This window comes from Artemia franciscana, chromosome 5 (assembly GCF_032884065.1).
Source record: "Artemia franciscana chromosome 5, ASM3288406v1, whole genome shotgun sequence".
Taxonomy (NCBI): domain Eukaryota; kingdom Metazoa; phylum Arthropoda; class Branchiopoda; order Anostraca; family Artemiidae; genus Artemia; species Artemia franciscana.
The window spans coordinates 25,729,680-25,743,475 of record NC_088867.1 but is presented as its reverse complement, the minus strand read 5'-3'; the positions used below and the strand labels follow the sequence as shown (position 1 = coordinate 25,743,475).

The window sequence follows — 13,796 nt, the reverse complement described above, 5'->3', positions numbered from 1 at the left end:
AAAAAGCTATAAAACTAAAAAACAAAAAAAAAGAAAAACTAAAAAAGAAAAAATTAAGAAACTAAAAAAATAAAAAATAAAAACTAAAATAACAGAAAAACTGAAAAACATCAAAAATCTAAAAAAAGAAAAAAACAAAAAAGAAAAAATTGAAAAAGAAAAACTAAGACAAAAATCAAAAAACTAAAGAAAATAAAAAATAAAAAGAAAAAAACTAAAGAACAAAAATATAAAAAAAACTAAAAAATAAAAAAAAGAATAAAAAAAGTAAAAAAGACAAAAACTAAAGAAAAAGAAAGAAAAAATAAACACTAAAAAAAAAACTAAAAAAGATACAAGATAAAAAGCCGGGGGGCACAGGGGGGATATTTAAATGACGACGGGGACACAGGGAATGTTCGATTAGCAATCACCATCAACAAAGCTCAAGGGCAATCATTAGACTAATGAGATATAGATCTGGATACGGATTGTTGAAGAATGTTGTGTATTCGCAAGTTTTACGTAGTTAAAAACATATATATATATATATATATATATATATATATATATATATATATATATATATATATATATATATATATCACAGATGGGACACAGGGACACAACTACAATGGCGCGTAACTAATATGGCGCAAAAAAAGCTAAAAAAAAGAAAAAAGATAAAAAGAAAAACTTTAAAAAAGGAAAAAAATAAAAAAGGTAAAAACCTAAAAAGAAAAAAAAGCTAAAAAAAATAAAAAGCTGCAAAACTAAAAAAAAGAAAAACTAAAAAAGAAACTATATATATATATATATATATATATATATATATATATATATATATATATATATATATATATATATATATATATATATATATATATATATATATATACTTGTTTGTATCCATGTTTGTTTGTTTGTGGGTTTGCATATGACGTCATTATAAGTATACAAGGCTTTGTATATGACGTCATTATAAGATGACACTACAGACCGGGACACCGGGACACAAATGACGACCGGGACACAGAGAATATAAATGACGACTGGGACACTCAAAGAGAAATTACAGACCGGGACACAAATGATGACCGGGACACCAGGACACAAATGACGACCGGGACACTGGGAATATAAATGACGATCGGGACACTCAAAGAAAAATTACAGACTGGGACACCAGGACACAAATGACGAGCGGGACACGGAATATAAATGACGACCGGGACACAGGGACACAACTACAACGGGGACGCCGGGGATATATAAATGACGACGGGGACACAGGGGATGTTCGATTAGCAATCACCATCAACAAAGCTCAATGGCAATCATTAGAATAATGAGGTATAGATCTGAATACGGATTGTTTTTCCCATGGACAGTTATATATTGCATGTTCAAGAGTAGGTAAGCCTGACAATCTATTTATATGCACAGACAATGGGACAGCGAAGAATGTTGTATATTCGCAAGTTTTACGTAGTTAAAAACATATATATATCTATCTATATTCACAGGTGGGACACAGGGACACAACTACAATGGCGCGTGACTAATATGGCGCGTAACAACTTACGCGCGCAGGGGAGCTTGGGGGGGGGGTTGAAGCGCCCCCACCAACTAGGTGTTGGGTGGCGAAAAAACTAAAAAAGCTGCAAAACTAAAAAAGAAACTATATCTAGATATATAAAAATAAGTTGTTTGTATGCATGTTTGTTTGTTTGTGAGTTTGCATATGACGTCAGTATAAGTAAATAAGGCTTTGTATATGACGTCATTATAAGATGACACTACAGACCGGGACCAAGGGACACAAATGACGACCGGGACACAGGGAATATAATTGACGACCGGGACACTCAAAGAGAAATTACAGACCGGGACACCGGGACACAAATGACGACCGGGACACAGGGAATGTAAATGACGACCGAAACACTCAAAGAGAAATTACAGACTGGGACACCGGGACACAAATGACGACCGGGACGCAGGGAATATAAATGACGACCGGGACACAGGGACACAACTGCAACGGGGACGCCAGGGGGCACAGGGGGATATATAAATGACGACGGGGACACAGGGAATGTTCGATTAGCAATCACCATCAACAAAGCTCAAGGGCAATCATTAGAATAATGAGGTATAGATCCGAATACGGATTGTTTTTCCCATGGACAATTATATATTGCATGTTCAAGAGTCGGTAAACCTGACAATTTATTTATATGCACAGACAATGGGACAGCAAAGAATGTTGTATATTCGCAAGTTTTACGTAGTTAAAAACATATATATATATATATATATATATATATATATATATATATATATATATATATATATATATATATATATATATATATATATATATATATATATATATATATATCTACATTCACAGGTGGGACACAGGGAAACAACTACAATGGCGCGTAACTAATATCGCACGTAACGACTGACGCGCGGGGGGGGGCTTGGGGGTTGGCGAAGTGCCTCCACCAACAAGGTGTTGGGGTGGCGTGAAGCGCCACCCCAACAGCTAGTATATATACACACACACATATATATATATATATATATATATATATATATATATATATATATATATATATATATATATATATATATATAATATATATATATAGTGGTTACTGAAACCAGTGACCTTAGACATGTTTACGTCTCTAATAATTTTTCTAATCTTTAATATTTTTTTGGGGGTTCTTAAAAAAAACTTGCCCATTATAGGATCCTATTAAAAATACATAGATCAGTTGTAGCTTTTTTACATACGAACTAACCGAAAATGCCCGTTGCTTTAATTATAATCTCAGAATAATCAATTGTAAATGAGGATTACCAAATTTATTGAATTTTAAGTATAACCTACCACCGTCTATTCAATGAACAGATTCAATTTAGTGCTTACTCGAAGTTAGTAATAAGTAATAGTACTTAATTGAACTAGCAATAGTAATAGCACTAGTAATGGAATTAGTAATAACACTTAATTTAACTTAGTAATAAATAGGAGAATAATAAGTGGTTCTACATGTGCATGGCATTGCTTGATAAAACGCTATGTTTAATCAGTAAATTTCATAAATATAATGTTTTATGAGGCCCGTAAAAGCTGCAGAAATACAACCGTTTCCCAAAGAAATAGATTATTAATATTTAAACTCCGACAAAACAGCAACAGACAAAAGAAAAACAAACGTTGAGCTTATACCCACAACCCTGACACTGAGAGTCTGAAACTCTACCAACTAGGCCAGCTGGCTTACTTTGTTGGTTTTACAACTTAATCGTATTTATGCGTTAAAATTAATGAGTTTTCTTGGAAAGTTTACGGATAAAGCTAATTATCATGAATACAGTGGTTCGTGTTGTACCTTGCATATCTAAAAATAACCTTCCTTGTCATAAGCAGCGCAAAAGCAAAGTAAACTCTATGTATCATTTACTTTTTTATTTAAGAAACTTTGTCCACAAAAGAAGTTTTTCAAATAAAAGTAAAGAGCTACATTAAATCAAGGATGAGCAGAAATAAAGTCAAATAATTTGTCAAGCATAAAACTACCACAAATCACCATCAATAAATAAATGAAACCTAAAATGAACAGAGATTACAATAAATAAACAAACTTAAAACGAGCGAAAAAATGCCACTAAGAGGAGCAGGGCTAAAGCCACTTGTATCTTCTAACGACCAGAAAATAACGTGCACTTCACTGAAAACAAAATACATTTCAAACTATCAAGTCTTTCAGGAATAAATATCACATATATATATATTAAACTGTGTGTACCTATGTTGTATGTATTTCTACATTCATTTGTTTTTTCAGTAATCTTGGTTGTGATGGTGAATTTTTTTTTTTATGTTCTGAGAGATAAAAGAACATAGGTGGAAATTAAGGTTGTTTTCAGTCAAGTGAAAGATATATTTCTGGTCTTTAGAAGCCACAGCGGGCGTTAGCCATACTCCCCTTTGTGGCAGTTTCTTTTCGTTTTGAGTTATTTGTAATGCCTGAAAAACTATTTGACTTTATTCCTACTCATCTTTAGTTTAATGTAGCTCTCTAATTTTCTTTAGAAAACTTGTTCTGTGGTAATAGTTTTTTAAGTTAATACAAAAAGAACCGTTAATGATATTAAAACATAACGACTAAAACGCATTTCGTCCCCTGAGAGCGGTTTTGTCGTATCTGCAACTTTTTCAGGAAGTGGAGTTAGGACTGCCATCTAATGTGAAATTTTTTGCTCTATTCGATTCCGTCAACCATTTTATTGTATCTCAGCTAGAAGGGCCTCAATGTTAGATTTCTCGTTTATCGCATCTCACATTTTATCGTTTTGTTAAGAGCGGTTTTGTCGTATCTCATATGGGAAAATTACATGGGCATTTTTGTCGTAACTCCGTCGACATACACTTTTGAAGAAGAAACGATTTGGTAAAAGTTTCTCAATGAGACCCAAACGGACATTATTTACATCTGCACAAGCTGCACAATATTTACAGGAATCCAGGTACCTCATTTTTGTGGAATTGACTAATATTTGGCTGCAAGGGTATAATATATATTATATCTTATATTATATATATATATTATAGATTGTTTATATATAGAGTATAATTTGATAATATCAAATACCTGATTTGTTATATTTTTTGGTGCGTATCAGTGGTCAGAATAAATCTTGGCTATGATAATATTTTGGTAATGTTTCCTTGTAATGCAGCAGCCTGTCCGTTAAGCAATAGGTCTGGATCTCCCTGTAGTTCAGCTGACAATCTTGGACACACCCTTAAAGATCTAAGTGATCTGACCCACACACAACATACAGGAGCTTGACAACCATCTAACTACAGTAATGATCTTTGAGTGCTTCTCCTTTACGGTGTGTTGCAATTATGTTATTATGAAGATCCCCCCCCTTCCTGCCTAAACGGACTATAAACTCCACTTTTAACGTTGTTTTAGGGATTTTATAAGATAGAATCTGTACACTTAAAAAAGATCGAAAGATATGTTTAAAAAATACCGAAAAATTTTCGTACACACCCTCCATCTTTGTCGAGATCCCCCCCCCCCTCCCTAGAATGGAAAGCTGGAATGTAGTAACTTTTCTAACTGGTGTACTCAAGACTTGAACTATAATTTTTTTTTCTACCGAGGAAGATCTATCTTCTGATTCAGAAAAAGGCAGTGATCATCTCTATCGATCGGAAATAGATGCAAGCAGCCTTTCAGATCTAAATTTCCAAGACTGTGATCAGGAAGTAGCTGAGGCTCTTCAAGAAAATGTGAATTAATGTATCTTTAGAGGTTAATATCAGTGTTGGCTGTGGTTCTAGTTCAAGTGCCATAAAAAGTTCAGTGGAAGCAGAAAATCAGGAGCATCTGGAGATTCCCGATAATGCTGAACCTGCACAAGAAACAACCAAACCAGATAGTCAAAGTAATACAGTGAATCATCCTAATTCACGTACAAAGACCAGAAAACAAATTTCAGATAGGAAGAATTGGGTTAAGACAAAGATAAATGCAGCAGTAAACTCTGGTACTGTATATATTAATCCCAACAACCAGAAAACTCATGGGACAGAGAAGAAAGTGAAGGATGTTGTTTGTAATAATGATTGTCATTATAATTGCAGTCAGGCTATTGCCTCTGAAGAGAGACAAAAGATTTTTGGTGATTTCTGGAGACTAAGTAAGGATATGAAGAAAATGTTTTACTTTAAAACAACTAAGACCGTTCCAACTAAGACTAAAACCAAGAAGAAAGCGGAGACGCGCAGGAGCTTCACACTGCAATATTATTTTGTCGTTAACACGAAAACAGTCTTGATTTGCAAGAAATTTTATTTGGCTAGTCTTGATATTTCAGAGAGAAGAATTTACTACACACATTCAAATGTTACTACAACAGGAGTGCTAAATCCAAAGGCAGTAAAGCTACCTTGAAACAAAACTAGTAACAAGGACATTGAACTAATGATAAAGCATATTGAATCTTTCCCCTGCTTTGAATCGATTATAATCGAGCCAAGTCTACCAAAAAATTCTTGGAGGCAAATCTAAACATTCGCAAACTGTATCAGGAATACTGCAGAGAACTAGCAAGAAATGATGTTAGTGTGTTCTTCAACACGCAATTTAATTTGTCATTTCATATTCTGAAAACAGATCGATATGATGTATGCGAGGAAACACGTGTAAGTGAAGAAAACAGAAATAAAATGGATCCAAAAATGAAATACATGCATGAGGCTCATGTGAAAAGTAAAATTGAGACCAAGATTGAACGTGACGTGGACAGGTCAAGCCTATCTATTCCTCTAGATTGTTTTGATCTGGAGAATGTTTTTTCGCTGCCCCGGGGTAATGTTTCTTCTTTTTTCTATGAAAGGAAGATAAGTACATTCAACCTCACGGCAATTCTTTCATTCCAGAGGAGGACTGAAGAGAAAATCAATGAGGCATACTATTGTATTTGGTCCAAGTTTGAGGCTGGACGTGGAGCAAAAGAAATAGCTAGTGGACTATTGGCCATACTGGAAAAAGCTCTTGATACGTACCCTTATATCTGCCACTTAATTACTTAGTCGGACTCCTACGTGTCCCAGAACCCAAACTCAATTATAAGCTTAGCCATCCAAGATGTTTTAAGAAAATTTCTACGCTTAGAAAAAGTGGTTATGAAGTATTGTGAACCAGGTCATTCGACTATACAGGAGGTTGATGTTGTACATAGCACTATTGAGCGGGGCTAAAGCACCTTGATCTGTCTTTCCCACTAGATCTGGTGAGGAAGTTACTGAAAGTAAGAGAGATACATCCTTGTAATGTCCTGCAAATGACCCAGTAAAAGTTCAATGACTTTCAAAAGCCAGCAAAGCTGTACAAGTACACATTGGTACCGTATTCAAAGGTAAAACAACTTGAGTTCCGTCAGGATGACGCTAAGAGAGTTTGGTTAAAAACTTCCTTCTCTGGAGACTTGTAAATGGCTACTATATCACAAGAATGTACTTCGGTGAAAAAGTGTCCCAACACTTCTGATGTCTGTGTTGTTGAACGTCATGTTTTTCCCAAACTTTGTGGCAAAAATATTGATCTATTTAATGCGAAAATCAAAGATGTCAAGTATCTCCTGAAGTTCATCCCCAACCAAGACCAGAAGTATTTTGAAACCAAGAATGAACAGTACTACAAGGCCAAGGGGGATACTGAACGTTTGGGAGCCTCTCTGTCTGCGCGATATCCCTATCCAGAGGAGGATTCCATTGAAGCAAATCGGCGGCCGGCAAAGCAACTAAACAAAAAATGAACGTTTCTGACGTTTTTTGTAATTTTTTTTTACTTTTTCAAATAGTATTGCTGTATCAGAACTCGTTTGTCGTATCTTTATGGTGAAAAGAATAGGCAGCCCACACCATTTTGTCGTATCTAAGTTTACTAAAATTTCGGTAAGGGTGGATTGTCGTATCTGTATTCCATTCCAAGTTTTGACAATGAAAACTTCACCTTTTCCATCTCCTATTCGGGAGACCTTCCTAGTTATTTTTTTCTCATTTTTTTTATGTATTTGCGAAGAAAATCGGTTGTTCCGTGTAAGTTCCAGCAAAGGCAAAATTTCAAAGTCGTTTTTCTCGGAATTTTGAAAACCTTAGTTACGACAAAACCGCTCTCTGGGGACGATTTTCAATTTACTACTCTCATTTCTATTTTATTTTAGCACTTGTTGTATTAGTGCAGCCCCAAAGCACCCTCCCCCCTTTTTCACGTGTACGTGATAAAAGGACTGTTACACAAAATTATATAATTCCTTTTTTTAGATAACAAGATTCGTGGCCCAATCATTGATTAGATGATAAGCGAAGTGTCAATGACCAGAGAAACAGCTGACGATTGTATGGGTAGGCAGATCATACAACAGACGATAATTCTTCAGAAATCATGCTGTTTCATGCAACAATATGTAAAAGGAACAAAAGAACCGTACGTTTTCAAAAGGACAGCATCCAAATTGATTATTATTTCCAAATGGGCAACATGTTGTATGATCAGGGCACTGATATTGACCATCTGGACATATCACGGAAGTAACATTGATTATTGAATTGAAACTCTGTATATTGGAAGGACCTGTTCTGGCCTAAAAAAAAGAAAACACATTAGAAGTATTTAGAATTCCTCTGCTGTTTGTAGACTTAATCAAACTGGTATCTGAAGTCACCTATTTTTTTTTCATAAGCACTTCTGTATTGTATCAGATTAACGACGCTTAAAGACTACTCAGGTTCCTGAGTCGGCCCTGCAGTGCATTACTGAAGCATGATTTGATCTCTGGGTCCCGTATTACCAAGCTAAGGTCAAACCCACTGCGCCACCACAGGACATAAGCGCTTCTTTAGTAACTGTCAAAACGACGTAAAAAAGCTTTAAGATAGAGAAATAACAGTAAACAAAACTGCGAAAAATTTAATAAATTTGCTATTGAATTTAATATAAAATACACAATATTCACACCTGATGATAAAATAGAAATTAAGCACATTTACTGCGCCGATTAAGCAATTTCTCGAGATGATAAATGTTCAACTTGCAAGTATATAAATCTTGATTGACAATTCAGTCAAATTTAAGGCGTCATTTTTAAAATTTTCTAAGCGTAAAACTCAATAATTAAATGCAACACAAAACAAGCACAAATTACAATGAATAACCGAGTAAACTCAAAAACGAGAAGATATTAAGATGAGTAGGGCTGACACCCCCCATAGTTTCTGAAGACCATGATATAAATTTGCACTTAACTGAAAACAATCCTAATTCCAGCTGAATGTTTCTATTTCTCGTAATATCAAAAAAAGAAACAACACCGTCATAGCCAATATTCAGGAAGAAACAACAAATGAATATGGATTAACAGTTTAATATACATATACCGATATTAATTCCTTAAAGTTTTAATAATTTTGAATTTTTAAAGCTAAAAAAGTGAAAATATTTAAAGTGTATTTTGTTTTAGTTAAGTCCAAATTATGTTAGGGTCTTCAGAAGGCACGGAGATCGTCAGCCCTACTCATCTTAGTTTCTGATCGTTTTAGATTTAACTTGATTATTTATTATAATTTCTGTTCGTTTTGGGTCTCATTTATTTATAGATGATTATTTTTTGGTAGTTTTACGCTTGGCAATAATTTGACTTTATTTTCATGATAAGTCTACAAAATTGGGGTCTAGGCAACCCCCACGGAAAATTCCCCTTGGATAGTTCCAGATGTTCATTGGAAGTGAAATTAAAAGTTCTACTCAATCGTTTAAGTCAGAGGCAATTTTATAGCGTTGCCATTAAAGAGCCACACGGGTTTTATATATTAATATTTTTTTCCAGAGGTACTTCATATGGAAGGGTTGGTCACATACACTTCGAAGGGAGCTCATTCGATTGCAAATTAAATGTTCCAACGCCCTTTTTAAAAGTCAAAAGTGATTGGAGGGCAACGAGCCGCACCCCCAACCACATGCGATCAGGATTTTGATACACCCATTTTGTTCAAAATAGTCCAAAGGTCACATACCATGCCTCCGGGTTTCACAGCACCCCCTCCAGCCCCCAGGGCAAGGACTTTAAGCTATACAAGTTCCTAACTGTTAAGAAAGGTTTTTATGGGAAAGGTGGTCGAAGAAACTATGGAGGGGGCTCACTCAACTGGGTAGTGAATTTTATCTTTTGTTAAAAAACTGTGTTATTAGTAACCATGGAAGGAAAAGGAGGGGCAGAAGGTTTCTCTGCACAAAAAAAATTCTAGCCTAAAAAAGGGAAGCATATTCCTATTCAATTAAAGTAAACGTTTTTTTTTCAAACGTTAAGATGCGTAACGAGAAGAGTGATCAAGCGAATAGCTCCACTTACGTGAATAACATTATTAGTAAAGATGATGAATGCAATAAATGTGTAAAAAATAGAATAGCCAAGGCCCAGGGTGAAGTTCACAATTGAAAAAAGTTTGAAAGAATAGAAAGATAAGTTTGTGAACCAAGACTAAAATATTCGAAGCTACAGCGATTTGGAAGATTGAGGAAGATTTTTTTCTATGTTTTCGAGAGAAATTGTCAACAAACAGTTTTGAGTACCCGTTTGACTAACCGTATATGAAATAACAAGCTGTATGAAATGTCTATCCCACTTTCACAATGAGAGAAAGGTTGAGATGGCTAGGAAACGTTCTGCAGATAAAGAATGACAGACTGCCAAAAATAGTTTTTTCGGCCATTCAATCAGGGCCAAACGAAAAGAAGGTCGTCCCCAAATGGGCTGAGAAGAGGTCGTAAAAAGGATTTAAAGAAAAGTGTAACTTCTTGGGAGAGGGTAAAGAATGAAGCTTTGAATACATTGGGATGGAAGAGGAGCATGCGAAGCTGTGTTAGTCTCAGGTGGCCTAGTGCTGCATTGAGTTACTGTTAGTAGTAGTAGTAGATCTTATCACAATAAGCTAAAAAATCATAGTCAATTTGCTGCCTAATTTATTTCTTCTGTAGCTTTCATAAAATAATTTCACGCAATACCAAGCCTTTAACTACTCACATAACAGTCTTTATAATGCATGGATATCAGTGCTAAAACTTAGTTTTCAGTCAAGAATCCAACTTATGTGATTAAACTGAGCAACTTTTGGAATAGGGATCCTTTTCAAAGTTAGAAGACAAAAAACGCCAAGATATTTCCAGTGGGAGGGGGAGACACGTACTACCAGGAACTTTGCTTTAATTTCAATGGGAATGTTTTCATTTCCTATTTTTATAAATATACTAGCTGTTGGGGTGGCGCTTCGCGCCACCCCAACACCTAGTTGGTGGGGGTGCTTCGCCCCCCCAAGCCCCCCGCGCGCGCAAGTCGTTACGCGCCATATTAGTTACGCGCCATTGTAGTTGCGTCCCTGTGTCCCACCTGTGAATATAGATAGATATATATATATATATATATATATATATATATATATATATATATATATATATATTTTAACTACGTAAAACTTGCGAATGTACAACATTCTTGGCTGTCCCATTGTCTGTGCATATAAATAGATTATCAGGTTTACCGACTCTTGAACATGCAACATATAATTGTCCATGGGAAAAACAATCTGAGTTCAAATCTATACCTCATTATTCTTATGATTGCCCTTGAGCTTTGTTGATGGTGATTGCTAATCGAACATTCCCTGTGTCCCTGTCGTCATTTATATATCCCCCTGTGCCCCCCGGCGTCCCCGTTGTTGTTGTTTCCCTGTGTCCCGGTCGTCATTTGTGTCCCGGTGTCCCAGTTTGTAATTTCTCTTTGAGTGTCGCGGTCGTAATTTATATTCCCTGTGTCGCGGTGTCCCGGTCGTCATTTTTGTCTCGGTCGTCATTTGTGTTCCGGTGTCCCGGTCTGTAATTTCTCTTTGAGTGTCCTGGTTGTCATTTATATTCCCTGTGTCCCGGTCGTCATTTGTGTCCCGGTCTGTATATACATTCGTTTTTGAATTGGTCTTTTTTTAGGTTTTAGTTTTTTACCTTTTTTTAGTTTTTTTTCTTTTTTTTTAGTTTTGTTTTTCTCCTTTATTTTTCATTTTTTTTTCTGTTTTCATTCTATTTTCTTTTTTAGTTTTTTTTTTAGCTTTTTAGCTTTTTTAGTTTTTTATTAGTTTTTAGTTTTTTTTCTTTTTAGTTTTTTTGTAGTTTTTACCTTTTTTTAGTTTTTAATTTTTTTTACTTATGTCCTGGTCATCATTTATACTCCCTGTGTCCCGGTCGTCATTTGTGTCCCGGTGCTTTGTTGATGGTGATTGCTAATCGAACATTCCTTGTGTCCCGGTCGTCATTTATATTCCCTTTGTGCCGGTGTCCCGGTCGTCATTTGTGTCCCGATGTCCCGGTCTGTAATTTCGTCAGTCGAAAACATGACGTCAGCCGACACAGAAACATGACGTCACCTGATCCAGCTCTTCCCACGCTAATTATTTTCCCACAGTCACCCGATTAAAGTTCTGAGATAGCCATTTTATTCAGCATAGTCGAAAAACCTTATAACTGTGTCTTTGGGGACGACTTATTCCACCAGAATCCCCGTGGAAGGGGCTACAAGTTACAAACCTTGATCAGTGTTTATATAGTAATGGTTATTGGGAAATGTACAGACGTTTTCAGGAGGATTTTTGGTTTGGGGGGGGGGTGAGAACAGGGGGTTATGTTGGGGGAACTTTCCATGGATGAATTTGTCATAGGGGAAGAAAATTTCCATGAAGGGAGCGCAGGATTTTCTAGCCTTATTTCAAAATAGAACAATACAAAAATAAATATGAAACAGTTTTTTCAACTGAAAGTAAGGAGCAGCATTAAAATTTAACACTAACAGAATACAGAAGTTCGTTACGTAAGCTAACTCGTAAGTTATGTAGATCTTTTACTAGCAAAAACGTTCGTAAAATATTAAAAGTTCTAGTTGCCTTTTTAAGTAACCAAAACATTGGAGGGCAACTAAGCCTCCTCCCCTGCACCTTTTTTCTCAAAGTGATTCTGTCAAAATTATGAGAAAGCCATATAAATATGAAATTTCGTTTTAATTATTCATCTGTGGAGAGCCAAAATCAAAACATGCATTAGTTCAAAAACGTTCAGATATTAAATGACAAAAGACATGTTTTTAACTGAAAGCAAGGAGCAACATTAAAACTTAAAACGAATATAAATTACTTCGTATGTGAAAGGGGCTGCTTCCTCCTCAACGCCCCGTCTTTACGCTAAAGTTTTACTCTTTTTCTCTCAATTCTACTTTTTAAAACAGTAAAAAACTTTAGCGTAAAGAGCGGGGCGTTGAGGAGGGAGCAGCCCCTTTCATATACGAAGTGATTTCTGTTCGTTTAAGTTTTAATGTCGCTCCTTACTTTCAGTTAAAAAAAACTTGTTCTTTTTATTTAGCTTATCCATACAGGTTCATTAAAAAATATTCTAAAGTTAGATTGTTGCTTGAGTATTTGTATATCTGAATTTGTATTCGGATAAGACTGTAATGACACATGATAACTACCCATACCTAGCACAGTTGGATTTAAATAAACGGTTCTCGTATCTCCATACTTCTTGGCAACCTTCCGTCGACAATTTCGGGTAACAGTGCCTCAAAATAAATTTTTTTTAGATTTGGCAGCATTTTGTTAGACCAGAATTCACGGTCACGACCAATCTTTTCATAATATAATTCCTCTTCCCCTAAAAATATTACAAAGTATACAAAATCAATGTCACAACATTCCAATTGCATTTGAATTTGGTAATAGTAGTCATGTGTTCTTTTCAGCTTTATTTCACTATTAACTTTCTTTTCTAGACATGTATTTTTTTAAGCGCTATCCACTCTTCCAATGTAAGCCCTTTTGCTGTCAAAGGGCACTTCACCTCCAAAAGAGCCTTCTCACCCGAAGGAAAAATTGCTCTCCCGTCCGGACTGGCCCCTAGAAACCCATATTCCTTGTGAATGAAAAGCCCAGCAGAGTTCACAATGCAACCCATTTTCTTTGCAAAAGCTGCAATAGCTACAGGCTCATACATCTGACCATGCTCCATTGCCTTTGTTTGGCGGTTTCTGGGATACAGGAGCTGCTGAACTAATGAGCCCACAGTCTTCAACCGCCTTTTACAAACAGCACCAGCTACGGAAGCTGTAATTCTGTTTTTTCTGTATTCTATCCAGCTATTATCGATAGAATTTCTCTGAAGCCTAGTGGCTTTTTCGATACTGAG

General features: G+C 35.6%; 1 protein-coding gene and 1 long non-coding RNA gene across 4 annotated transcripts in view; one reads left to right on the top strand and one right to left on the bottom strand.

The window, feature by feature from the left end:
• The window catches only part of LOC136027164 (uncharacterized), a 57,008-nt gene extending 48,808 nt beyond the window's left edge, over positions 1–8,200 (top strand). For both annotated transcript variants that reach the window (XR_010617510.1, XR_010617511.1), the window contains exon 3: positions 7,844–8,200. This is a non-coding gene — a long non-coding RNA (uncharacterized LOC136027164). The remainder of the gene's footprint in view (positions 1–7,843) is intronic.
• The window catches only part of LOC136027163 (progranulin-like), a 50,532-nt gene that overhangs the window by 15,315 nt on the left and 21,421 nt on the right, over positions 1–13,796 (bottom strand). For both annotated transcript variants that reach the window (XM_065704162.1, XM_065704161.1), the window contains exon 3: positions 8,011–8,163. In XM_065704162.1, the coding sequence (XP_065560234.1) occupies positions 8,011–8,163 (153 nt within the window). The remainder of the gene's footprint in view (positions 1–8,010; positions 8,164–13,796) is intronic.